We start from the raw sequence: 26,188 nt of genomic DNA on the forward strand, positions 1-26,188 counted from the left end.
TTTTTTACCAATGAATATTTTAAATACTCTCTTTTTTATCAATTTTATTCTCATGCATTAATCATTTTGACCTTTTCTTCAAGTATTTCAATTTATCCTGTCACTTACATGCAAATCGGTCTAATAACAAGGTGCCGTGTACATTTTAGTTTATTAGGATAGTAGACCACGTGATGTTTATCTACAGTCAGGTGGTCATGTGACCGCGAAAACGAACTTCTTTTCTATATTCTGCAATGTCGGAGGAAAAGCACAAATACTGTTTCAGTATCTTATCAATAGACCACCAACAACCGACCTCAACAATCTCGCGCCCATTAAGTCCCATCAGTATGTATAATAATGACACTGGCAAAACAATCGACCTGAAAATCTAAATGTGATGTGAAAATCTTACCCCATCCGCAAATGCCACAGTGATTTGGTGGGAATGAGCTCCTGCTTTGGTGTCATTTGACCTGTACAAAATTTAGTGACATTTAACCTAAAATATATACTTTTCTCTTCAGATTCATCAAAGGGGTCACTCCTACCAACTATCTAGCATATAATAACTATGAATTACTGCACTTTAACAAAGTCAGAAAATCTCGAAATGCCTAAATGGAGGAGCATTTCGAGATTTTCTGACTTTGTTAAAGTGCAGTAATTTATAGTTATTTCATGCTAGATAGTTGGTAGAAGTGACTCCATATGTTTTATGGCCTAAAGTTAAACCGTTACTAACGGTTTAAGAAAAATGCATAACACATCATTTTTTGTACTTAAATATAAAAATCTGTGATTTGATTTTTTGTCAGCAGTCTTATATAACTGGTTTATATGGATTTTCGTAAGAATTGGCTCGTTCCAAGACAAAAATAAAAACTTTGTCAAAACGTTCAATCTGTGAAAGTGCAGCTTTAAAGATACTTAATAATTTTAAGGTTATTTATAGTGTTTAATTAAACAAAGTAACAGGATAAATAGAATACTTGGTTAGTGCCGTGGATGGAGAAAGTTTATCTAGCTCGGCTGCGGATAGATTCCTCCGCCTTGCCAGATAAACTTCCTCCATCCACGGCACTAACCTAGTATTCTCTATTTATTTGTGTAAAAACTTTTTATCTTTAAGTGCAACTTAAGTTGAATGTTGAAATTTTTCATTAGGATGCTTAACAACCCCAGAGCTCTTTTTGATAGATACATATATATGTGTGTGTGCGTGCGTGTGTGCGTGCGTGTGTGTGTGTCGGGGAATGTCTGAAGTTCAATTTTAGCGAGGGTGGACAGCTTGCATCATGCATGTTACCATGGTAACCAAGACATTGTAACCTGCATAATGCCAGCTGTTCACCCTCGCTAAAAATTAACTTCAGACATCCACCAACACAAATATACCAAGGAACGCGTTGAACAAAAGTGAATACAAATACATATAAAGACTGCACTAATTAGTTAAACCTTTGAATCTTATTTGATGAATTCCACAACAGGACGGCCAGTTCGTGGTAGTCGCCGAGGATGTAAAGGTTCGACCGAGCCAACCGTTCACCGTGCACATCCGGTCTGGCGGACGTGTGCAGCAGTTTCCGGTCACGATGGACACGGAGAAAAGAAAGGGCAGAAAGGCCAAGTCGAAGTACCGGCTGTGTAATGTAGAAAAGGTCAGTTCACATTTTAGCCATTCTCTTTTTTGAAATATGATTACTGCTTTCTCTTTACTGTTTATTTTAGACAAAGGTCGAACTACACACGTTATTAGCATTGCCTTTTTTCGTTACGGTGACCCGGAGGTGACCAACGTGTTCTCTGTTTATCTCGTCCAAACAAATTGCGTACCTCATTAAAATGACTAACGTATCTCGTTAATTCGACTTAGCATCTCGTTTAAAACAAAATATTTGACCAGGCAGAACGTTTAAAGTTCTTAATATCCTGTAACAGTCGCAATCTTAAACAAAAATCATGTATTGTTGTCAGAATTGTTAAAATAACATTATATGCAATACTTTTTTGAAAATATTTGTATCACCTCTTGCCTCAGTCATGTCGCGAACATAAGGGATATTATTTAAGGCATGATTGGTGTCATTAACGGGGTATGAACGCAATTGGGCTTCTTAAAGTGTGTGGAGTCCGAAGGTCGAAAGTCAGCTAGTTCGGATGAAACGAACCAACGAAATCACCTCCGGAGTTTTTTTTTATACTTTAGGAAATACAGTTTCAGTTTTTCGTAAAACAAAGTATGAAACAGGTATTCATTTTTATTTGAAACTGTTACAACAAATACACAGTTCATGAAACAAATATAAAACCCAAACTAGATTATTACCAACAAAAACGCCCTTAGTACAAAAAACACTTCAAGTCTGGCGTACATGCCTATAATTGTGGCCAGTGAACTCAGAAACCAGCCATTTTTGCGTTGGCCTGACTTGTTTGCACTGTTCCTTGTATCATTTGATGTCTTTATTTATTACAGGAAAGCATGGACAAACTCATAGAGAACTTCATGAAGACCAAGCACCCAGCGATAGGAGTAAAACTCAGTCTACCATAGTTTATTTCTACCGTTCTTTTACTTCATTTCGATTATGTATTTATATTGAAATGTTGTTTATTTTTGCTCAATAAAATATGTTAAAACCAAAACTTATTCATTCGTAGAAGGCTACGTTATACTGATATATTAATTCAAAAATATTACTGCCGTAAGATAACCTGATTACGTTCGTATGGCGTCATATAACTGCCGTAAGATAACCTGATTACGTTCGTATGGCGTCATATAACTGCCGTAAGATGACCTGATAGCGTTCGTATGGCGTCATATAACTGCCGTAAGATAACCTTATTACGTTCGTATGGCGTCATATAACTGCCGTAAGATAACCTGATTACGTTCGTATGGCGTCATATAACTGCCGTAAGATAACCTGATTGCGTTCGTATGGCGTCATATAACTGCCGTAAGATGACCTTATAGCGTTCGTATGGCGTCATATAACTGCCGTAAGATGACCTGATAGCGTTCGTATGGCGTCATATAACTGCCGTTAGATGACCTGATAGCGTTCGTATGGTGTCGTATTACTGCCGTAAGATAACCTAAGAGCGTTCGTATGGTGTCACATTACTGCCGAAAGATAACCTGATAGCGTTCGTATTGTGGCACATTAATGCGGTAAGATGACCTTATAGCGTTCGTATGGTGGCATATTGCTGCCGTAAGATAACCTGATAGCGTTCGTATGGTGTCATATTACTGCCGTAAGATAACCTGATAGCGTTCGTATGGTGGTACGTAACTGTCGTAAGATAACCTGATAGCGTTCGTATGGTGGCACATAACTGCCGTAAGATAACCTGATAGCGTTCGTATGGTGGTACTTAACTGCCGTTAGATAACCTGATAGCGTTCATATGGTGGCACATAACTGCCGGAAGATAACCTGATAGCGTTCGTATGGTGGCACATAACTGCCGTAAGATAACCTGATAGCGTTCGTATGGTGGTACGTAACTGCTGTAAGACAACCTGATAGCGTTCATATGGTGGCACATAACTACCGTAAGATAACCTTATAGCGTTCGTATGGTGGTACTTAACTGCCGTAAGATAACCTGATAGCGTTCGTATGGTGGCATATTACTGCCGTAAGATAACCTGATAGCGTTCGTATGGTGGCATATAACTGCCGTAAGATAACTTGATAGCGTTCGTATGGCGGCATACTACTGCCGTAGGATAACCTGATAGCGTTCGTATGGTGGTACGACACTGCCGTAAGATAACCTGATAGCGTTCCCTTGATGGCACATTACTGCCGTAAGATAACCTGATTACGTTCGTGTGGCGTCATATAACTGCCGTAAGATGACCTGATAGCGTTCGTATGGTGTCATATTACTGCCGTAAGATAACCTGATTACGTTCGTATGGCGTCATATAACTGCCGTAAGATGACCTGATAGCGTTCGTATGGTGGCACATTACTGCCGTAAGATAACCTGATTACGTTCGTATGGCGTCATATAACTGCCGTAAGATGACCTGATAGCGTTCGTATGGTGTCACATTACTGCCGAAAGATAACCTGATAGCGTTCGTATGGTGGCATATTAATGCGGTAAGATGACCTGATAGCGTTCGTATGGTGGCATATTACTGCCGTAAGATAACCTGATAGCGTTCGTATGGGGGCATATTAATGCGGTAAGATAACCTTATTACGTTCGTATGGCGTCATATAACTGCCGTAAGATAACCTGATTACGTTCGTATGGCGTCATATAACTGCCGTAAGATAACCTGATTACGTTCGTATGGCGTCATATAACTGCCGTAAGATGACCTGATAGCGTTCGTATGGCGTCATTTAACTGCCGTAAGATGACCTGATAGCGTTCGTATGGCGTCATATAACTGCCGTAAGATGACCTGATAGCGTTCGTATGGTGTCATATTACTGCCGTAAGATAACCTAAGAGCGTTCGTATGGTGTCACATTACTGCCGAAAGATAACCTGATAGCGTTCGTATTGTGGCACATTAATGCGTTAAGATGACCTTATAGCGTTCGTATGGTGGCATATTGCTGCCGTAAGATAACCTGATAGCGTTCGTATGGTGTCATATTACTGCCGTAAGATAACCTGATAGCGTTCGTATGGTGGTACGTAACTGTCGTAAGATAACCTGATAGCGTTCGTATGGTGGCACATAACTGCCGTAAGATAACCTGATAGCGTTCGTATGGTGGTACGAAACTGCCGTTAGATAACCTGATAGCGTTCATATGGTGGCACATAACTGCCGGAAGATAACCTGATAGCGTTCGTATGGTGGCACATAACTGCCGTAAGATAACCTGATAGCGTTCGTATGGTGGTACGTAACTGCCGTAAGACAACCTGATAGCGTTCATATGGTGGCACATAACTACCGTAAGATAACCTGATAGCGTTCGTATGGTGGTACTTAACTGCCGTAAGATAACCTGATAGCGTTCCTATGGTGGCATATTACTGCCGTAGGATAACCTGATAGCGTTCGTATGGTGGCATATAACTGCCGTAAGATAACTTGATAGCGTTCGTATGGCGGCATACTACTGCCGTAAGATAACCTGATAGCGTTCGTTTGGTGGTACGACACTGCCGTAAGATAACCTGATAGCGTTCCCTTGTTGGCACATTACTGCCGTAAGATAACCTGATTACGTTCGTATGGCGTCATATAACTGCCGTAAGATGACCTTTTAGCGTTCGTATGGTGGTACTTAACTGCCGTAAGATAACCTGATAGCGTTCCTATGGTGGCACATTACTGCCGAAAGATAACCTGATAGCGTTCGTATGGGGGCATATTAATGCGGTAAGATGACCTTATAGCGTTCGTATGGTGGCATATTACTGCCGTAAGATAACCTGATAGCGTTCGTATGGTGTCATATTACTGCCGTAAGATAACCTGATAGCGTTCGTATGGTGGCATATTACTGCCGTAAGATAACCTGATAGCGTTCGTATGATGGTACGTAACTGCCGTAAGATAACCTGATTGCGTTCGTATGGTGGCACGTAACTGCCGTAAGATAACCTGATAGCGTTCGTATGGAGGTACGTAACAGCCGTAAGACAACCTGATAGCGTTCGTGTGGTGGCACATAACTACCGTAAGATAACCAGATAGCGTTCGGATGGTGGTACGTAACTGCCGTAAGATAACCTGATAGCGTTCGTATGGTGGCATATTACTGCCGTAAGATAACCTGATAGCGTTCGTATGGTGGCATATTACTGCCGTAAGATAACCTGATAGCGTTCGTATGGTGGCATATTACTGCCGTAAGATAACCTGAAAGCGTTCGTATGGTGGCATATTACTGCCGTAAGATAACCTGATAGCGTTCGTATGGTGGTACTTAACTGCCGTAAGATAACCTGATAGCGTTCGTATGGCGGTACGTAACTGCCGTAAGATAACCTGACAGCGTTCGTATTGTGGCACATAACTGCCGTAAGAAAACCTGATAGCGTTCGTATGGTGGTACGTAACTGCCGTTAGATAACCTGATAGCGTTCGTATTGTGGCACATAACTGCCGTTAGATAACCTGATAGTGTTCGTATGGTGGTATGTAACTGCCGTAAGAAAACCTGATAACGTTCGCGAATTGTTTCGTGTTGACCACTTAATTTTCGTGATAATTATCTAGCTATCAAGTTAATATTTGCGATACTTATTTGGTACGATGATTACCATAAGACAACAAAACAGACTTGAAAGTGCCTAGAACTGCCACCTATTACCATATGAAGCTATACAACACTAACACGTTAACTAGTTATATTTTGCGAATTCCACTTAACAAATAACATTATAACTGGTTATGCCACCATTATTTACTGGGACCTTGCAGCAGATTCTTTAAGAATCCATCAAGCAATTTTGAACCTAGGACTGAGATAAAATAGTGCAGTACTGCTAATTCTATGGTTCATAATTAAATACCCCCACTACACAGTTTTTAAGGGCCGACGGCGATGCAAAAGTCGATTAAAGCTCCAAAATTTAAAATGTTTAAAAAATCGATTTCTATTCAGTTTTGAGGTTAAATATTTAATCAAGCATGATATATATATCCGTTGCAACAGGAAAAGCTGTAATAAGGAGTTAGCATTTTTTACGAAAAAATATTTTATCAGATTTCCAATCAAAAAGCATTTACGTTTTCCCGGAAATGTCTTAATACAAAAAGAATATGTTTATAAACAAATTTACTTCCCAATTAACAACGGTCTTGGGGCTTTGTGTTGATTGCAGCTATTTTAAAAAAAGATATACATTTTTGTAACCCGGAAATAAAGTTCATCCACTATTTTTCATTATTTTTCTGAATAACTTTCTTATTAGACAAGATATCATCAAGAGCATTTTGACATAAAAACAAAGTAATAATGTCGACAGACATTTCCGAAGATCTTTTTTGGTAAAATTTGTTTAACTCCTTACTTCCCCAAATCATGTCACCAAGAAGATATATTATGTTTCACTCCCCCAAAAGATCGTTCATCAAAACTAATAAAACATGAACTTTTTAAAAGTTTAGTTTTTTCTCTTCCCCACCCACTTTTGGATTGTGGCCGGTCCTAAATAATGAAATATAAGCCGCTTCTAGTTGCTCCCGTGGAGTACATGCATTTATTTTTATTCTTACCCAGTTAATGAACTTCCTGCGATATTAATGGCTGACAACACAGTTTTTGGCGTCGCTCTGGAGAGCGCGCCTATTATGGAATGGGAATTTATTTTAGTTAGTGGTAGGAGCGGTTTTTAAGTTGATTGACAGTTGGGTTTTACTGTTATTTTATTATGATTAAAAAATGCAAATGGATGGCGATTGCATGGGTGTTAAAAATGCTATTTGTGGTTGAATAGATTGTCTTCAATTTATCTTCAAAACATTATATTTGAAGAACGACAAATAAGTTTAATAACTGTTCCCGTTTTGTTTACGTTTTCCGATTGGTTAACTGTAATATCATGGTCCGGAAATGTAAATATTCGGAGGAGTTCCGAATGAAATGTAAAATGTGTGGACCGGTAATTATGTGAATGGGAATAATTATGTTTTATGTTGTTTTGTTATGTTACTGCATTAATAAACAATGAGGTAAGCTGTTTTCTTTAATTTAATCGATATTGGATTAAATGTTCACCTAACTTTATTTTTTAATGTGTTGAAGGTGACATTAGTAAAATTGTATTACGATTGCCCCCGAGTTGTTTTATTTTTAGAACACTACACATATCCGAATGTTGCTATTTTTAGAACCAGAAGGTATTTCTCCGCTATTCATAGGTCAATAATGGAATTTCTACATCGTCGATTAATAGTTGGAAACTCGGTTTTGTCATGAATATACGTTTAAATTAAGTAAACACTAAAAGTGCACTCTGACAGTTGATTACGATACATCTAACAATTTGAGTCATTACAGTAAAACATGGATTATAAGTGAATTATACGCGTAAGAGAAGATTTTCTGTCGAAAAAACTAATGTCAACAATCAGCATGGAATTGGGATATTCGTATCAAAGGGCTATTCATGTAAGTATCCTTGAGTAGTTGTGTAAGTTTATGTGTTCAAAAATGTTTGTTTTTTAATTTCTTTGGAATTCTTAAATCATTTTTATTTGCTAAACGTTAAGACAGCGTTTTAATATTTCTACATGTACTATAAATATTCATGTTACATACTTTACATCTACTTATAATGCACCAGTCAATTGTAACCAAAGCCCCACCAGGTCCGAGGAATAGCTGGGACTTTGACTTTCTGTCCAGCCAACCCCGAGTAAAATCCTCGTCCTGCGGGGACGAACTGATGGTCAAATCCTTGCCATATGCCCTGTACCCCAGGGAGCCTAGGTAAGGCATATTTCCTGCTATATCTGGCTCAAAGACAAAACCACCGTATTCACCCGGCACTGCGAGGCCACCTGAAAGTTAAAAACACAGCCCATTTCCCCGGCATATCCCCGGCATATCCCCAGACCTGGAGGGCCGTGGTTACAATTGACTGGTGCATTATGTACATGTTACATATTTTTAAATGTACTTAGGTACATCATTTATGTATATGATATGAGTATGTACTCTTTTATTTGATTATTTTATCTTAGAAAAATATTAGACTTAAAAATACCCATTATTTGTTTACAAACTGCATATTTTCAAAATAAACCTGTATTAAAAGATGTACATGGTTTCGGGCTGGAAGCCACAACAGCTTGGACACAAGCGACATATATTTGCTTGGTGTAGGTCTCGTTGAACGCCATACTGTTGTGAATCATTATCAACCATATGCACATGTGCGTGAAGTTAGCACCGTAGCACCGTATCACCATATCATGATTTTAGGCCGGCAATGACGTATTTAAATATTGGCACATAATGGCTATTTGCCACATAGTCAGTAAAAAACCACGCCGAAACGTTAGTTTATAATTAAAAGTAAAGTATACGTGTTATTTTTTGTGTTACTTAATTAACCACATAGTCAGTAACTCATATATAGGGGAAACCTTAAAATCAGCGATGGGACCATAGCGATCAATGTCACCGTGTAGCCAAAACATGGCCATAGGTGATAGAACATGTTAATTTCCTAGGATTTCAGGCTGAATAGGCGGAATAAGGAGATGACATAGGTTCCAAATGACTATTTATCGCATAAAATGGTATAACTATGGTGCGGAAACCTCAAAATGAGCATGGAGACCATAACGACATATGTCATCGTGTAGCCGAGGACTAGGCCTAGGTAATAGTATTTGTGAATAACCTAGGATTTTAGACAGGCTTTGCGGTAGAGGAACATAGAATAGACCCCCAATGTCTATTTGCCGCATATTCATTAACTGGTTATGGCACGGACACTTTAAAACAAGCAAGGGGACCATATCGACCTATGTCACCATGTAGCCGAGACCTAGTCCTAGTTGATAGTACATATGAATAACCTAGGATTTTAAGCAGGCTATGCGAGATACGTACATGGAAAAGGCTCCCAATGCCTATTTGCCTCTTATAAATGACATGTTATGGTGCAAAAACCATAAAACGAGAAACGGGACCAATGCGACCTATGTCACCATGTAGCAGAGACCTAGTCCTAAGTGATAGTACATATGACTAACCTAGGATTTTATGCAGGCTATGCGAGATAGGGACTTAGACAAGGCTCCCAATGTATATTTTCCTCATATCCATAGTACATATGAATTACCTATGATTTTAGGTAGGCTATGAGTGATAGGGGCATGGAAAAGGCTCCCAATGACTATTTCCCTCATATTCATTACATGTTATTGTGCAAACACCTTAAAACGAGCAAGGGGACCAAAGCGACCTATGTCAGCTTGTTACTTAGATCTTTTTCTAGGTGATAGTAAATATGAATTATCTAGGATTTTAGGCAGGCTATGCCATATAGGGACATGGGAAAGGCTCCTTATGCCTATTTGCCTCATATTCATTAGAGGTTATGGTGAAGAAACCTTAAAACAAGCAAGGGGACCATATCGACCTATGCCAGTTCGTTGCTTAGACATATTCCTAGGTGATAGTACATATGAATTACCTAGAATTTTAGGCAGATTGTGACAGAAAGTGACATGGAAAAGGCTCCAAATGCCTATTTTTCCCTCATCTTCATTAAATGTTATGGTGCAGAAACCTAAGATCGAGCAAGGGGACCATAGCGACCTATGTCAGCTCGTTGCTTGAACCTAGTCCTAGATGATAGTACATATGAATTACCTAGGATTTTAGGCAGGCTATGCGAGATAGGGACCTAAAAAATGCTCCCAATGCCAATTTGACTCACATTTATTACATGGTATGGTGCAGAAACCTGAAAATAATTAAGGGAACCATACGTCGCCATAGCGACCTTTGTCAGCTCGTTGCTCAGACCAAGTCCTAGGTGATAGTTCATATGAATTACCTAGGATTTTAGGCAGGCTATACGAGATAGGAACATGGAAACGGCTCACAATCCCTATTTGCCTCATATTCATTACATGTTATGGTGCAGAAACCTTAAAACGAGCAAGGGGACCACAGCGACCTATGTTAGCGTGTAGCTTAGACCTAATCCTAGGTGATAGAACATAAGTATTACCTAGAATTTTAGGTAGGCTATGAGTGATAGGGGCATGGAAAAGGCTCCCAATGCCTATTTCCCTCATATTTATTACATGTTATTGTGCAAAAAAACCTTAGAACGAGCAAGGGGACCAAACCGACCTATGCCAGTTCGTTGCTTAGACCTATTCCTAGGTGATAGTACATATGAATTATATAGGATTTTAGACAGATTGTGCGAGAAAGTGACATGGAAAAGGCTCCAAATGCCTATTTTTACCTCATAATCATTAAATGTTATTACATGGTATGGTGCAGAAACCATTAAATAATTAAGAGGAAGGGGACCATAGCGACCTATGTCAGCTCGTTGCTTAGACCTAGTCCTAGGTGCTAGTACATATGAATTACCTAGGATTTTAGGCAGGCTATGCGATATAGGGACATGGAAAAGGCTCCCAATGCCTATTTGCCTCTTATTATTACAAGTTATGATGCATTAACCTTAAAACGAGCAACGGGACCATAGCGAACTATGTCAGTGTGTGACTTAGATCTAGTCCTAGGTGATAGTACATATGAATTACCTAGGATTTTAGGCAGGCTATACGAGATAGGAACATGGAAAAGGCTCCCAATCCCTATATGTCTCATATTCATTACATGTTATGGTGCAGAAACCTTAAAATGAGCAGCGACCTATGTTAGCTTATAGCATAGACCTAATCCTAGGTGATAGAATATATGAATTACCTAGGAATTAAGAAAGGCTTTGCGAGAAAGGGACATGGAAAAGGCTCCAAATGCCTATATTTACCTCATATTCAATAAATGTTATGGTGCAGAAACATTAAATCGAGTAAGGGGACCATAGCGACCTATGTAAGCGTGTAGCTTAGTCTTAATCCTAGGTGATAGAGCATATCAATTACCTAGGATTTTAGGCAGGCTATGCGATATAGGGACATGGAAAAGGCTCCCAATGCCAATTTGCCTCATATTATTACATGTTGTGGTGTATTAACCTTAAAACGAGAATGTGGACCATAGCGAACTATGTCAGCGTGTGGCTTAGACCTAGTCCTAGGTGAAAGTACATATGAATTAGTTAGGATTTTAGGCAGGCTATACGAGATAGGGACATGGAAAATGCTCACAATGCCTATTTGTCTCATATTCATTACATGTTATGGTGCGGAAACCTTTAAACGAGCATGGGGACCATATCGACCTTTGTCATCATGCAGCCGAGACCTAGTCCTAGATGATAGTACATATGAATAACGTAGGATTTTAGGTATGCTATGCGAGATAGGGTCATGGAAAAGGCTCCCAATGCATATTTGATTCATATTCTTTTCATGTTTTGGTGCGGTAACCTGATAACGAGCAAGGTGACCAAAGCGACCTATGTCACCATGAAGGACAGATCTAGTACTAGATGATAGTACATATAAATTATCTAGGATTTTAGGCAGGCTATGTGAGATAGGGACATGCATAATGCTCTCAAGGTCCATTGTCCTAATATTCATTACATGTTATTGTGCAAAAACCTTCAAACGAGCAAGGGGACCATACCGCCCTATGTCAGCGTGTAGCGTAGACCAAGACCTAGGTGATAGTACATATTAATTACCTAGGATTTTAGGTAGACTATGGGTGATAGGGACAACATGGAAAAGGCTCCCAATGCCTATTTTCCTCATATTCATTACATGTTATGGTGCAAAAACCTTAAGACGAGCAACGGGACCATAGCGACCTATGGCAGGTCGTTGCTTAAACCTAATCCTAGGTGATAGTACATATGAATTACATAGGATTTAAGGCAGATTGTGCGAGAAAGTGATATGGAAAAGACCCCAAATGCCTATTTTTAACTCATATTCATTAAATGTTACGGTGCAGAAACCTTAAAACGAGCAAGAGGACAATAGTGACCTATGTCAGCTCGTGGATTAAACCTAGTCCTATGTGATAGTATATATGTATAACCAGGATTTTAGGCAGGCTATGCGAGATAGGGACAGGGAAAAGGCTCCAAATCCCTATTTGCCTCATATTATTACATGTTATGATGCTTTAACCTTAAAACAAGCAAGGAGGCCATAGCGAACTATGTCAGCGTGTAGCCGAGACCTAGTCCTAGGTGATAGTACATATGAATTACCTAGGATTTAAGGCAGGCTATGCGAGATAGGGACAAGGAAAAGGGTCCCAATCCCTACTTGCCTCATATTCATTACATGTTATGGTGCAGAAACCTTAAAACCAGCAAGGGGGCCACAGCGACCTATTTCAGCGTGTAGTATAGACCTTATCCTAGGTGAAAGTACATATGAACTACCTAGGATTTTATGCAGGGTATGCGAGGACATGATAAAGGCTCCCAATGCCTATTTTTACCTCATATTCATTAAATGTTATGGTGCAAAAACCTTCAAACGAGCAAGGTGACCATACCGACCTTTGTCAGCGTGTATCTTAAACCTAGTCCTAGGTGATAGTACATATGAATATTTAAGATTTTAGGCAGACTATGCGAGATAGGGATTGAAAATGCTCACAATGCCTATTTGTCTCATATTCATTGCATGTTATGGTGCGGAAACCTTAAAAGAGCATGGGGATCATATAGCCCTTTGTCATCATGTAGCCAAGACCTAGTCCTAGGTGATAGTACATATGAATTACCTAGGATTTTAGGTATGCTATGCGATATAGGGACATGGAAAAGGCTCCCAATGTATATTTGATTCATATTCTATACATGTTTTGGTGCAGAAACCTTAAAACAAGCAAGGGGACAATAGCGACCTATGTCACGATGTAGCAGAGACCGAGTCCTAGATGATAGTACATATGAATAACGTAAGATTTTCGGCAGGCTATGCGTGATAGGGACATGGTCAATGCTCTCAATGCCAAAGTCATTACATGTCATTGTGCAAAAACCTCAAAACGAGCTAGGGGACCAAATCGACCTTTGTCAGCTTGTTGATTAGACCTAGTCCTAGGTGATAGTACATATGAATTACCTATAATTTTAAGCAGGCTATGTGATATAGGGACATGGAAATTGGCCCCTTATGCCTATTTGCCTCATATTCGTTAAATGTTATGGTGAAAAAAAACATTAAAACGAGCAAGTGGACCATAGCGCCCTATGACAGTTCGTTGCGTAGACCTAGTCCTAGGTGATAGTATATATTAATTACCTAGGATTTTAGGCAGACTATGCAAGATAGGGACATGGAAAAGGCTCCCATTTTCAATTTGCCTAATGTTCATTACATGTTATAGTGCAGAAACTTTAAAACGAGCAAGGGGACCATAGCGACCTATGTCAGCTTGTATCTTAGACCTAGTCCTAGTTGATAGTATTTATGAATTATCTAGGATTTTAGGCAGATTGTGCGAGATAGAGACATGGAAAAGGCTCCCAATGCCTATTTTTGTCTCATATTCATTAAAGGTTATGGTACTGAAACCTTAAAACGAGCCAGGGGACCACAGCGACTGATGTCAGCTCGTTGCTTAGACCTAATCCTATATGTTAATACATATGAATTACCCAGGATTTTAGGCAGGCTATGCGAGATTGGGACATGGAAAATGCTCACAATGCCTATTTTACCTCACACTCATTAAAGGTTATGGTGCAGAAACCTTGAAACAGACAAGGAGACCATACCGACCTATGTCAGCGTGTATCTTAGATCTAGTCCTAGGTGATAATGCATTTAAATTACCTAGGATTTTAGGCAGGCTATGCGAGATGGGGACATGGAAAAAGGGTCCCAATGCTCATTTGCTTCATATTCATTACATGTTATGATGCAGAAAACTTAAAACAAGAAACGGGACCAAAGCGACCTATGTCATTGTTTAGCAGAAACCTAATCTTAGTTATGAATAACCAAGGATTCTAGGCAGGCTATGTGGGATGGTGACGCGGAAAAGGCTCCCAATGTCTATTTGACTCATATTCATTATATGCTATGGTGCAGAAACCTTAAAACGAGAAACGGGACCATATCGACCTATTTCACCTTATAGACGAGACCTAGTCGTAGGTGATAAAATATATGAGTAACCTATTATTTTAGGCAGACTATGCGTGATAGGGACATGGAAAAGGCTCCATATTCCTATTTACGGCATAGTCATTAACTGGTTATGGCGCGGAAAAATTAAAACGATCAAGGGTACCATATCGACCTATGCCATAATGTAGTCGAGGCCTAGTCCTAGGTCATAGTGCATATGAATAACCTAGGATATTAGGCATGCTATGCGAGTTGGGGACTAGGAAAATGCTCCCAATGGCTTTTGTCCTATATTCATTACATATTATGGTGCAGAAAACTTAAAACAAACGAGAAACGGGACCAAAGCGACCTATGTCATCGTTTAGCCGAAACCTAGTCTTGGGTGATATAACAGGATTTTAGGCAGGCTATGTGTGATGGGGACATGGAAAAGGCTCCCAATGTCTATTTGACACATATTCGTTACATGTTATGGTTCAGAAACCTTAAAACGACAAACGGGACCATAGCAACCTATGTCACCTTATAGACGAGATCTTGTCCTATGTGATACTTCATATGAATAACCTCGTATTGTAGGCATGCTATGCGAGATAGAGACATGGAAAATGCTCCCAATGCCTATTTGCCACATATTCATTACAAGTTATGGTGCGGAAACATTACAACGAGCAAGTGGACCATAACGACCTATTTCAGCGTGTAGCTAAGACCTAGTCCTAGGCAGGCTATGCAGGAAAGGGACATGGAAAGGCTACCAATGTCTATTTCCCTCATAATCTGGCATTGCGCGGAAACCTTAAAACGAGTAAGGGGACATAGTGACTTACGTTACTAAGTAGACTTGACCTTTCCCAGATGATGGTTTATGTAAATATATAGGCAGGTTATGCGGGATAGGGAAATGAAAATGACTCCCAATTCCTATTTACCCAATATACAACTAAAACGGTGCGAAACCCTTAACAAGAGCAAGCGCACGAAGGGACCTATGGCACTTTGTAGCCCAGACCTCGCTTTAAGTGATAACATCGCTGAATTACCAAGAATTTTAGGCAGGCTTCGAGGGAAAGGGGCATGAAATAAGCTCCAAATGCCTTCATTGCATTAATAACAAACAGCGAAAACATGAACACGAACACATATACCATAGCGACCCAAATCGCGACCTGGCCATACACGGTGAGTGAACATATGGCTCAAGACCACAGTTATCTGCCCCCCGTTGACCAAGATCCGGATGTGAATACAGAAACAAAGAGTGCTTGTGTTCAAGTATCAATATTTTATTAAAATTGAATGAAAAAGAAGCAAAAAATGTTCTTTTTGCAGAGAACTTGACTGAATTTGACACTCTATTGCAGAAATTGATAGTTTTCAATGTAAATATTGGAAAAATCATAGCTTGTGGAAGTCTGAAAATTAGTTGTTTGTAGCCGATTGACTCCCTGGCGGAAGGGTTATGTATTTGAACTCAATTTTGACAGTCGGGTCAATGGTCAACATGGTGTTTTCTTGTGATTATATTTTGTGTCTTGAATTGTTCTAGAGATGCCATGTCCTTGTTTTTCAATTGGGGTGTGTATAAAGTCAAAAGCCAGGTTAGTGTCTATATGAAACATATAGTAAAAATAACTGTGGTCTCACGCCTGATATAGAGGAAGCTTTTGGAGGGGTGGCCTATTTTAAATTGTTATAAATTCTTAATTTATACAGCTATCTGGTTGAAATTTGGCCAGTTGACAGTGCTTAGCCATAGAATATTGGTGTTTGAGTATGAAATGTGAAAATCTTATATTACATAATATAAATTCAATAATATATAATTTTCTTATATATTTTTGACATTTTTAAAAAAAAACTACTTTCACTTTCAATTTAATGTTTGGAAATAGTTCCAAATGATGGTAACTAATGAATGAAAGCCTCACTTTCAATTCCAAAGTATAAATGGAGGGATTTTTTTAACATAGGAAGCAGACCCAGGAGGAACTGTCTGTTGAAGACCCCCCCCCCCCCACCACCAAGCTGCCCACCAGAGGCCAAGCTGTACTTGGTGTTTGCCAACATGCTGTAATTTGTAAGTACTTCAAGATAATATATTAGAAAATGGTATCCAAACTGAAGTACAAAGTGAGACAGTTTGGTCATAAAAGCCCATTGAGACTGTTTGTTCCATTCCTAAATGAATTTCTTTCATGTTGTCAATCATTTCTGGTGTGGCTTTAATAATAATATTATTTTCTAATGAAACTGCTGACTTGTATCAGTCTTTGGTCTGTATTGTGCATCTATTCACACATTTTGTTTGCTCTTTTAAGCAAACATTACAATAATTGCAAATTCTATAAGCAATTAAACAAAACTTACTGCACATAGGATGCAGAATGATGTTTTATTTAGTGAGCATATGATTTTCAGCTTATGGACAAGAAAACATATACTTTAACAATCACAGCAACACAATGAGATCCCAATTTTAAAGAAATAATGCCACCTTTCATTAATTCATTCTATCAATCATTCATATATATTCATTAATTCATTCATTTATTCAATTTATTCATTGAAAAACTTGACATTTCTCAAGGCAAAATAAATAAAAAGTGAGCAGCTTTCATAAAGAATAGAGCCTTTTCCCTTAATGCATTAAAAAACACAACCTTAATACAGTATAAATGTTTTAAAAAACCCTAATTTATTGCTTATTTTAATAGCCAGCCTGGTTGCTGTAGCCACAGAGGAATTTTCAAGGACAAGAACCAGTGCTGGTAAAACTGTGGTCTCTGTGGTTTTCCATACCGGCTCTCGGCAAGGATTTTCAAGAAAGGAATACCATCTCCAAGTAAGAAGAAATTCTAAGCATGTCTGGTTTGAATGCTTGCAAAATGCATCTGGGTACTCAATAAGATGAGGTTTACCTTTGAGTTGTTAAAAACTGATTGCAAAATGTCCAAAAGACTATATATTCTATTAAATTTGTCCTGAAAATCTTTGAATTCATGAACTTTTCTGCATATTTATCACATTTATGACTATATTAAAGGTTGTGTATGCCTCAAATGAGTGTTTACAGGCCTTTTTCAAACTTTAACAGTAGTGGCAGATAGTTTTATTTGTGTAAAACATTGCTTTTGTGTCTTGCTTGCAGATCATGATGTGCCAATAAGCTCCAGTTAGCTGCGGCCTTTTCCCCAGGCGGTAGTCCTGCAATCTGAATCCAGGAGATGCAGCTCTGAATCCAATATTTCAGAAGAATGAAGATGTTAGTCAACTCTGTAGTGCTTGTTTGTGTGTAAATGATTCCAATGAGTGAGATTTATAGCAAATCAGGTGTAAATAAGCATCTTATAGACAATAGTGAAGTGCTGTACTCTGAATTTAATGCCAAATCTAGCCTTCAAAACAGATTCTTAAAGTAAATTTTTTTTAAAAATGGGCATAATAATGCTATCTCTGCATTTTCTACATCATGTAGCCACCTCATACATGAAAACACTAGCAGTTGTCATGAATCTTTAAGTTTTGGTGTGTTTTTTGCCATTTCCTTTGTTGCGCCATTTGTCCCGGAAGCCAACAATTTGGCATATAGTGTTGTTTAGACTGTCTATTAACACATTATCACTAAATTTCTTGTGTTAAACTGAACAGTTCTGTTACCTTTGTATATAAGTGGACCAGAAAAGCAAAATTTTGACAAGTTGAGGCATTTCAGTTGGGCTCTATGTCATTTTTTATATAAAACACTAAGCCGATGAAGTGGAAAAACCTTATTTTGCTTAGAAAAAAATCTTAAAAGAGTAGGCAGGCCAGTTTTGTGGTGCTGTTCTATAGACACCATTAAAAGCTACAAGGAAAACTTTACTTGGTCAAATTATTCCAATGCATAAGGAAATAATGGCTCTTCAAAGGTTTGCGGCTTAACATTTGAGGGAAATGGCTGTTTCTGCTTTTTATGAAAATACCACAGGTGCTAATACTTGTCTCATTCATTTAGTGTTTGATATATCATTGCCAAACTTTCAGTATGTGTTGCATATAGCCTGAAGCTGAACTATAGGAGTTTTGAAGTCTGTTTCTGAAAAAATGTTGCTTAAATAGGCTCAAGACCACAGTTATCTGCCCCCCGTTGACCAAGATCCGGATGTGAATACAGAAACAAAGAGTGCTTGTGTTCAAGTATCAATATTTTATTAAAATTGAATGAAAAAGAAGCAAAAAATGTTCTTTTTGCAGAGAACTTGACTGAAGTTGACACTCTATTGCAGAAATTGATAGTTTTCAATGTAAATATTGGAAAAATCATAGCTTGTGGAAGTCTGAAAATTAGTTGTTTGTAGCCGATTGACTCCCTGGCGGAAGGGTTATGTATTTGAACTCAATTTTGACAGTCGGGTCAATGGTTCAACATGGTGTTTTCTTGTGATTATATTTTGTGTCTTGAATTGTTCTAGAGATGCCATGTCCTTGTTTTTCAATTGGGGTGTGTATAAAGTCAAAAGCCAGGTTAGTGTCTATATGAAACATATAGTAAAAATAACTGTGGTCTCACGCCATATGAATATCATAGGAATTTATGCAGGCTATGCGGGATAGGGACATGAAATTTGCTCCTAATGGATATTTAGTTATTTATATTCTGGCATTGTTATGGTGCGGAAACCTTACAACACTCAAAGAGATCATAGCGACCTTAGTCACTGTGTAGCCGAGACTTTACCCCAGATGATTCCATATGTGAATTAGTTAGGATTTAAGGCAGATTTTGCGGGAAAGGGGCATTCAAAAGAATCCCAAGTACTATTTAGCCAATATACAACTTTTATGGTGCGATAACATTACAATGAGTAGTAACCTATGACACTTTGTAGCCAATATTTGGCTTGAAGTGATGGTATATGGATCAACCTAGGCAAGTTATGCTAGGCTAGATAGGGACATGAAAAAATACTTCCATTGCCTACCTGGCATTACTAACATGTTATGGTGCGGAAACCTTTAAACGAGAAAGGAGACCATAGCGACCTATGTCATCGTTTAGCCGAGACCTGGCCATACTCGGTGTTGAAAAATAAAAATATCCTATGCTATGCGGGATAGGGACATAAAATATGCCCATTATGCATATTAGTAATTTACCCGATATACTTGCAGCGTTATTGTTTGTTATTGTGTGGAAACATTAAAACGTGCACTGCGACAATATGGACATATGTCACTGTTCAGCCGAGACCTTGCACCAAATGATGGCATATATTTGAATAACCTAGGAGTTTAGGCAAGTTATGCAGGATAGGACATGGTAAGACTCCCAATACCTAATATCCAATATACAACTGTTATGGTGCGATAACCTTAAAACAAGCAAGCGAACCATTGCCACTGTATAGCCGAGACTGGTTTAAGTTTATGGCATATGTGAATCACTTAGGATTGTAGGGTGAACATGCGGGATAGGGACATGAAATAAGCTCCCAACACCTACCTGACCCACATACTTACCGTTTATGTTGCGGAATCCTTACAACGAACAAGGGTACCATATCGACCAATATCACAGTGTAACTGAGACCTGGCCCTTGGTGAGGCCTTATGTGAATAACTTCGGATTTTCGAAAGACTATTCGAGATAGGGACATACATTTATTTCTTAATGCGTGTTTAATGTGTGTATATAAAAGTGCCTGTCATAGGCAATTAAATAAATAAATAGGTCCAGCTTTTATTTGTATTTAGAGTTACTACGGTGTTAACACCTAATTCTGTGATGGCCGTAAACGACAGTGCACTTTAGTATTTACTTAAGGAATGAATTGCAGGGTTCGGACTCCACACACTTTGACCAGCCCGATTGCGTTCATACCGCGATAATGATATCAACCCCGCAATTAATTCCTTATATTTACACCAATAGTTAATTATTTCATTCAAGAATCGTTAAAAAAAATATCTCATTTCATTTAAGAAATCCTTTCAGTAATGCTTCCTTACACATTCTGTATGTGAATCACTTAGGATTTTAGGGTGATAATGCGGGATAGGGACATGAAATAAGCTTCCAACACCTACCTGACCCACATACTTACCGTTTATGTTGCGGAATCCTTACAACGACCAAGGGTACCATATCGACCAATATCACAGTGTAACTGAGACCTGGCCCTTGGTGAGGCCTTATGTGAATAACTTTTTCGAACGGCTATTCGAGATAGGGACATACATTTATTTCTTAATGCGTGTTTAATGTGTGTATATAAATGTGCCTGTCATAGGCAATTAAATAAATAAATAGGTCCAGCTTTTATTTGTATTTAGAGTTATTACGATGTCTACACCTTATTGTGTGATGGCCGTATACAACAGTGCACTTTAATACGATTTGATATTTCCTAGGGATCACAACTTAGTCTTGATCCGTCTTCCCCTTGAAGCATAGTATATGCGGCATAAATAAATAAGGAGATTGGAGGGTTCTTACGCTATAATATCGCTATGTCTAAATTCAGTCTTGAACTGTGCACTTTGGTGTAATATTTGTTTATTTATATGGACATAAAACGTTAATTTTATGGCGTCACATTGGGAATGTGACGTCTTCCATGTTAGCCGAAAATATGTTAACACCTAAACAAATGCGCGGCTAAAATAATTCTTAAACTGTGCATTTTGTAATACATACACAGGACAGAGGCTTGGAACTATCCCGGAATACGGTGAAGATGTTTGCCGTTACATAATGTCGTATCCCGGAGAGCAATGCTGATTTGTGATAAATGCATATTTATATACTTGATGTATGCTTATTAATGACAGGCTTTGATAAAATACCGCTTCAAATGGCCACATTCAGGAAAGGATACTAACACATTCATAAGTTTACCATATTTTTAAATATAATTCATTCAAGAAATATATTGTATATATGTAGCATACGTTTATAGACCTAAACATAAAGATAATGCTACTTATCTTTATCTAAAAGTAAACATATTGGATACTCAACAACACTGCTAAACGAAAAGCCCTCTTTTCCCCTGTAAGTAATCACTGTTTTCTCTCCTGCACCTCTTATACCATCCAAAATGCTACCCCTGTGTACCCTCTGTTAATACGGATGTTCGGTAGCAGTCAATCGTTTAGTCATCATTCGATTGTTGATCGTAAGATGCGAATCGGGGATCCCAAATTTCTATCTATAAGGCATTGAAGGTAAATTTCGGCAATATCTGTCTCTAAAAAATATACAGCTATTGTTTTTGTTAAACAGGTACTATGTTACGACTGTTTCTTATATAGGGCCAATTTAAATTCGAAACTGTGCTAGAAACACCCTACCTTTCAAATCTGAAGCTAAGCTTTAAAGCTGTACTCTCACAGATTGAACGTTTTGACACTTTTTTTTGTCTTGGAACGAGAATTTTTTTTGCGTAAATATCTCCAAACTAATGGTAAAAGACTGCTGACTAAGATCAGATCGCAGCTTTACATATTTCCGTCCCAAAATTGATGTTTTATGCATTTTTCTTAGTAACGGTTTAAGCCATAAAACATTAAATTTGGAATGGAAATATGAAGATCTGCGATCTGATTTTTTGTCAGCAGTCTTTAATCACTGGTAAGCAGATATTTACGCAATATTTTCCAATTCCAAGACAAATTATTTTTTTTAAAAAATGGAAAAACTGTAAATCTGTGAGAGGGCAGCTTTAAACCGGATGTCTGCAACCCGGTGTTAATCAATCTCCAACGCAGTGTTCTCAATAATTTACATTTCATTTACCGTTTTTTCTATTGACACGGGATTTTCATGTTGTGTGCTCAAACACCTTAGCGATGTATATTCATGTGTTCGTTCATTATGCTCAGACCAGAGTTTCCCCAGATCAATGGCCTATGTGAGGTTGAAGTGATTCCAAATTCCTACCACTCTGGCAATATTCATGTTAATTGAACATAAACTCGTGAATGCCTCGAACATGAGCCATCACAGCATATTGAGGTATAAGGCAATGCTCACATGTTAATGTGCTCAAACCAGACTTTTCCGAATACAATGGTATATTTGAGGTTGAAGAGATTCCAAATGCCGACCACTCTAGCATAGTGGCAATAGCCATGATAATTTTAAGCAAACGTGTCAATGCCTAGAACATGAGCCATGAAAGAGTATTATAATTATCTATAGTTCACATTATAGGCCCTGAACCTAGTTATCATTACACTTTCTGTTAAGGACCTCTTAGTCGAATAATCGGGTCAGTTCGTCCCAAAAATGGCTTTTGCAGCAGCAAAGTTCAATTTTCGAGCTCTATTTTCGGCTATTCAGTACAACAGCTCCAGCGAAATAAAATTGATCATAAAGTAAGCCTCGTGGCCTAGTTCATCCCTACACTTATCGTTATGTCCCCGAGGTAAAATTTTTGGGTCAGTTTGTCCCTATCCCGCATAGCCTGCCATATACGCACAATGTTGGGCTAAGGACGGGGCCAGACTAAAATCCTCGTAGTATTAACAGTTTCCCCGAATGTATCACACCGCCAGGTAACCCTTGGATACAGTGCCATTGGTCCCCTTGCTCGTTTTTAAGGCATCCGCACCATAACAGTGTCTGAATATGGGCCAAATTGGCATGGGGGATCGAGTTCATGTCCCTATCCCGCATAGCCTGCCTAAAATCCTAGGGTATTCACATGTGCCATCACCTAGGGCCAGGTCTCGGCTACACAGTGACATAGGCCCCTATGGTCCCTTTGCTCGTTTCTGCGAGAACGAGCCTTACATGTTTCTTCGAGAATATTGCATGTCCTCTTATTGTATAGATTTTGATGGTGATCATCACTGCGGTGATATGGGGATACGGTGCTACGGTGCTAACTTCACGCACATCCATATGCACAACATCTACACATTTGTGCCTACCAACCCTTACTCTTGGCTAAAACGGATATTAGTGCAGAATGTATAATTAATACATGTGCATTTGTATTTTACAGTTGTAGTTTCTGTTGGTTGATAATCAGAAGTCTAATTTCTTTCAGGCAGGAAAAGGACTGAATATTACTATTATATGAAGAATTCCAGCCTGCATTAAATACTTTGTTGGATCATTGAGACAGATTTGACATCCATGTCTATCCACATCTGATAGAGATGATGTGAGTATTTCATATAAAACATATTTGAGTTGGTGTTTGTTGTTTTATAAACTCACTGTTTTCATTAATCCAGTGGTTGTGGTTGTGGTGATGGTGGTGGTGATGATGAATTTTATTGATAAATTTAGTAATTTTCTTTATATTATATACATGTATGTATCAGCTTATTGTTGTTGTTTTTAAATAATGTTGAGAAATATTAAACTGTTTATATTTTATTTTGTATATGTATGACAGTATTATTATCTATACAAATTAGTTAGAAAGTACTTTTTTTTTTCTTTTACAGCACTAAACATTCTAGATGGGTAAAGACCTGTTAAATCAGCATTGACTCAGCATTGAGTAATTTTCATCTGTGCAGACACTACAAGTACAAACGCATGGGAACAAACCAAACTTCAAATGTTGAAGAGTGAAGAATTATTGTGAAAAGTTCTAAATGTTAGAATACCATTGACTAAATAAAACAAATAGACATCGATTACCAACAGAGACTGTTTACATGTTATAATATTAAAAAGACATTAGTTGAGAACTTTCACTCTGACATTTTTGGAGGGGCATTACCGCCTACTTAGTGTTCTTGTTTCTTTACATATTTTAATTTAAAAGTACATTCATTGTTTTTAAATCTGAATTCTGAGTTAGTATCATAAGTAAAATTCATTTATTCGAATGATTACATTTTATGAATAAGTCCAGTTGAGCTTTTTACAAGAAAAAGGTTGATTTTTAAGCATTTTATTAGTTATAAAAATGTATAGTTTCATGACATTATGTATATTTTCTTCAAAACTGAACGGTAAACTATCATAAATTGTCTTTTGAATTGTTCATTAGACATCATAGAAAATATTTAAATGATTTCAGCAGGTTGTCTTATTATTAACTATTTTTATGAATTTATAAAACTGCTATATATTTTCAAACATCGAAATACTGCTCTGTTCCGAAGACTCACAAGATCAATCAAAATGATTTTTTTTCCATGTGTATCAATAATATGTTCGGTTGAACGTAATTTTTCTGTTAACTGAAGTTTATTTTACCACAAACTGTTGTGTTTATTTCATAATCTCTGATAATGTGAAAAAAAAATCAAATAAAGACAAAATATTTTTAATTAACAGTAAAAAATCTTCAAAATTTGGATAAAAGTCCCATAGTGTACCATGATAATAACTATGTTGTCCATAAAAGCTTTATAAAAGTGTGTATTACTTATACCTTAATTCAGTTCAAATAATTATGGCCTTTAAGGATTTGTGTTTTCATAATATAGATTTCCTGTTATATTGAGCTTTGTCAATTTGTGTTGATGTTTTGTTTTATGTACAATTACTACTTCTATTTCCTAACTTTTGTCTCATTTGTCAAATTGATTTGTTACATATTTAAGTGAAAAAACACACACACTATTTTTAAAGATGCACTCTTACTCCCCAAATAAGACTTATGATAATTAATATTATTGTTTTCATTTTTCAAAATGGGTTGATAGATGTCAACAACAATGTTTCTAATGAAGGATCTTGAGTTCAATTTGCTAATAAGAATGAACTTAAAACATGGTATTTCTGCCTTGTGATGCTATAGTAGACCACAGTACATCTTTTAGCAATCACCAATTGATCATTTAATATTTGTCATGCATTCTGCTATTATAAACAGGGTGACAAGCTTGTTATCAGTAAACGATATTTCAGCAAATGCATTATTTAGTAAGTAGTTATTGTTTCTTCATTCAATTTGATGTGTGTTATATATACAATTATATGTATTGATTTCAAATAAGAGTTTCACTTTAAAGATGCTCATTTAAAGATAATGAACAGACACACAAAAACTAGACACATTTGATACTAATTATAGGAATAATTATTGTTTTATATATAGGTGACCTCTGATTTGTTTTGGAGATATTCATAAATGGGTGTTATTCTTTATTGTCTTCAGTTTCTTATACATTTAAGGATTTTTATAATTGCTTTTCTGGTATATATAACAATGTAATTTAATGCAAATGAAAACACACTTTCAACTGGACACATTTGATACTAATGATATAAATGATTATTGTTTACATGTACTCTGATTTGTTATGAAGATATTCATTAAGGGGTGTTCTTCATGTTATTATACATTTTGGACTTGATTTAATATTGTTTTTCTGGTATATATTCATTTAATGCACAAAGAAATTATTTTAAGTGTTCAGTATCACTTTCACACATTGTTTACTATTATTTTTTTGCATATTTGGCCTATTTATGCTTATATGTGCATTGTTGTATTTCAAAACCTTTGTGAAAAATAGAAACAGTATTATTTC

General features: G+C 37.5%; 1 protein-coding gene and 2 long non-coding RNA genes across 7 annotated transcripts in view; all 3 read left to right on the forward strand.

Annotated features, from left to right (window-relative positions):
* Positions 1-2,623, forward strand: part of LOC128231633 (uncharacterized) — a 42,083-nt gene extending 39,460 nt beyond the window's left edge. For all 5 annotated transcript variants that reach the window (XM_052944660.1, XM_052944663.1, XM_052944664.1 and 2 more), the window contains 2 exons: positions 1,476-1,646; positions 2,465-2,623. In XM_052944660.1, the coding sequence (XP_052800620.1) occupies positions 1,476-1,646; positions 2,465-2,542 (249 nt within the window). In that variant the 3' untranslated portion in view covers positions 2,543-2,623. The remainder of the gene's footprint in view (positions 1-1,475; positions 1,647-2,464) is intronic.
* Positions 2,624-7,969: 5,346 nt separating this feature from the next.
* LOC128232911 (uncharacterized) lies at positions 7,970-24,520 on the forward strand. The gene is made up of 3 exons (XR_008260579.1): positions 7,970-8,099; positions 23,737-23,853; positions 24,143-24,520. It is a non-coding gene; the product is annotated as an uncharacterized LOC128232911 (long non-coding RNA).
* On the forward strand, positions 16,716-17,968 carry LOC128232912 (uncharacterized). The gene is made up of 3 exons (XR_008260580.1): positions 16,716-16,778; positions 17,416-17,543; positions 17,850-17,968. It is a non-coding gene; the product is annotated as an uncharacterized LOC128232912 (long non-coding RNA).
* Positions 24,521-26,188: the final 1,668 nt, after the last annotated feature.

The sequence above is a fragment of the Mya arenaria genome, chromosome 4 (genome assembly GCF_026914265.1).
Source record: "Mya arenaria isolate MELC-2E11 chromosome 4, ASM2691426v1".
Lineage (NCBI taxonomy): Eukaryota > Metazoa > Mollusca > Bivalvia > Myida > Myidae > Mya > Mya arenaria.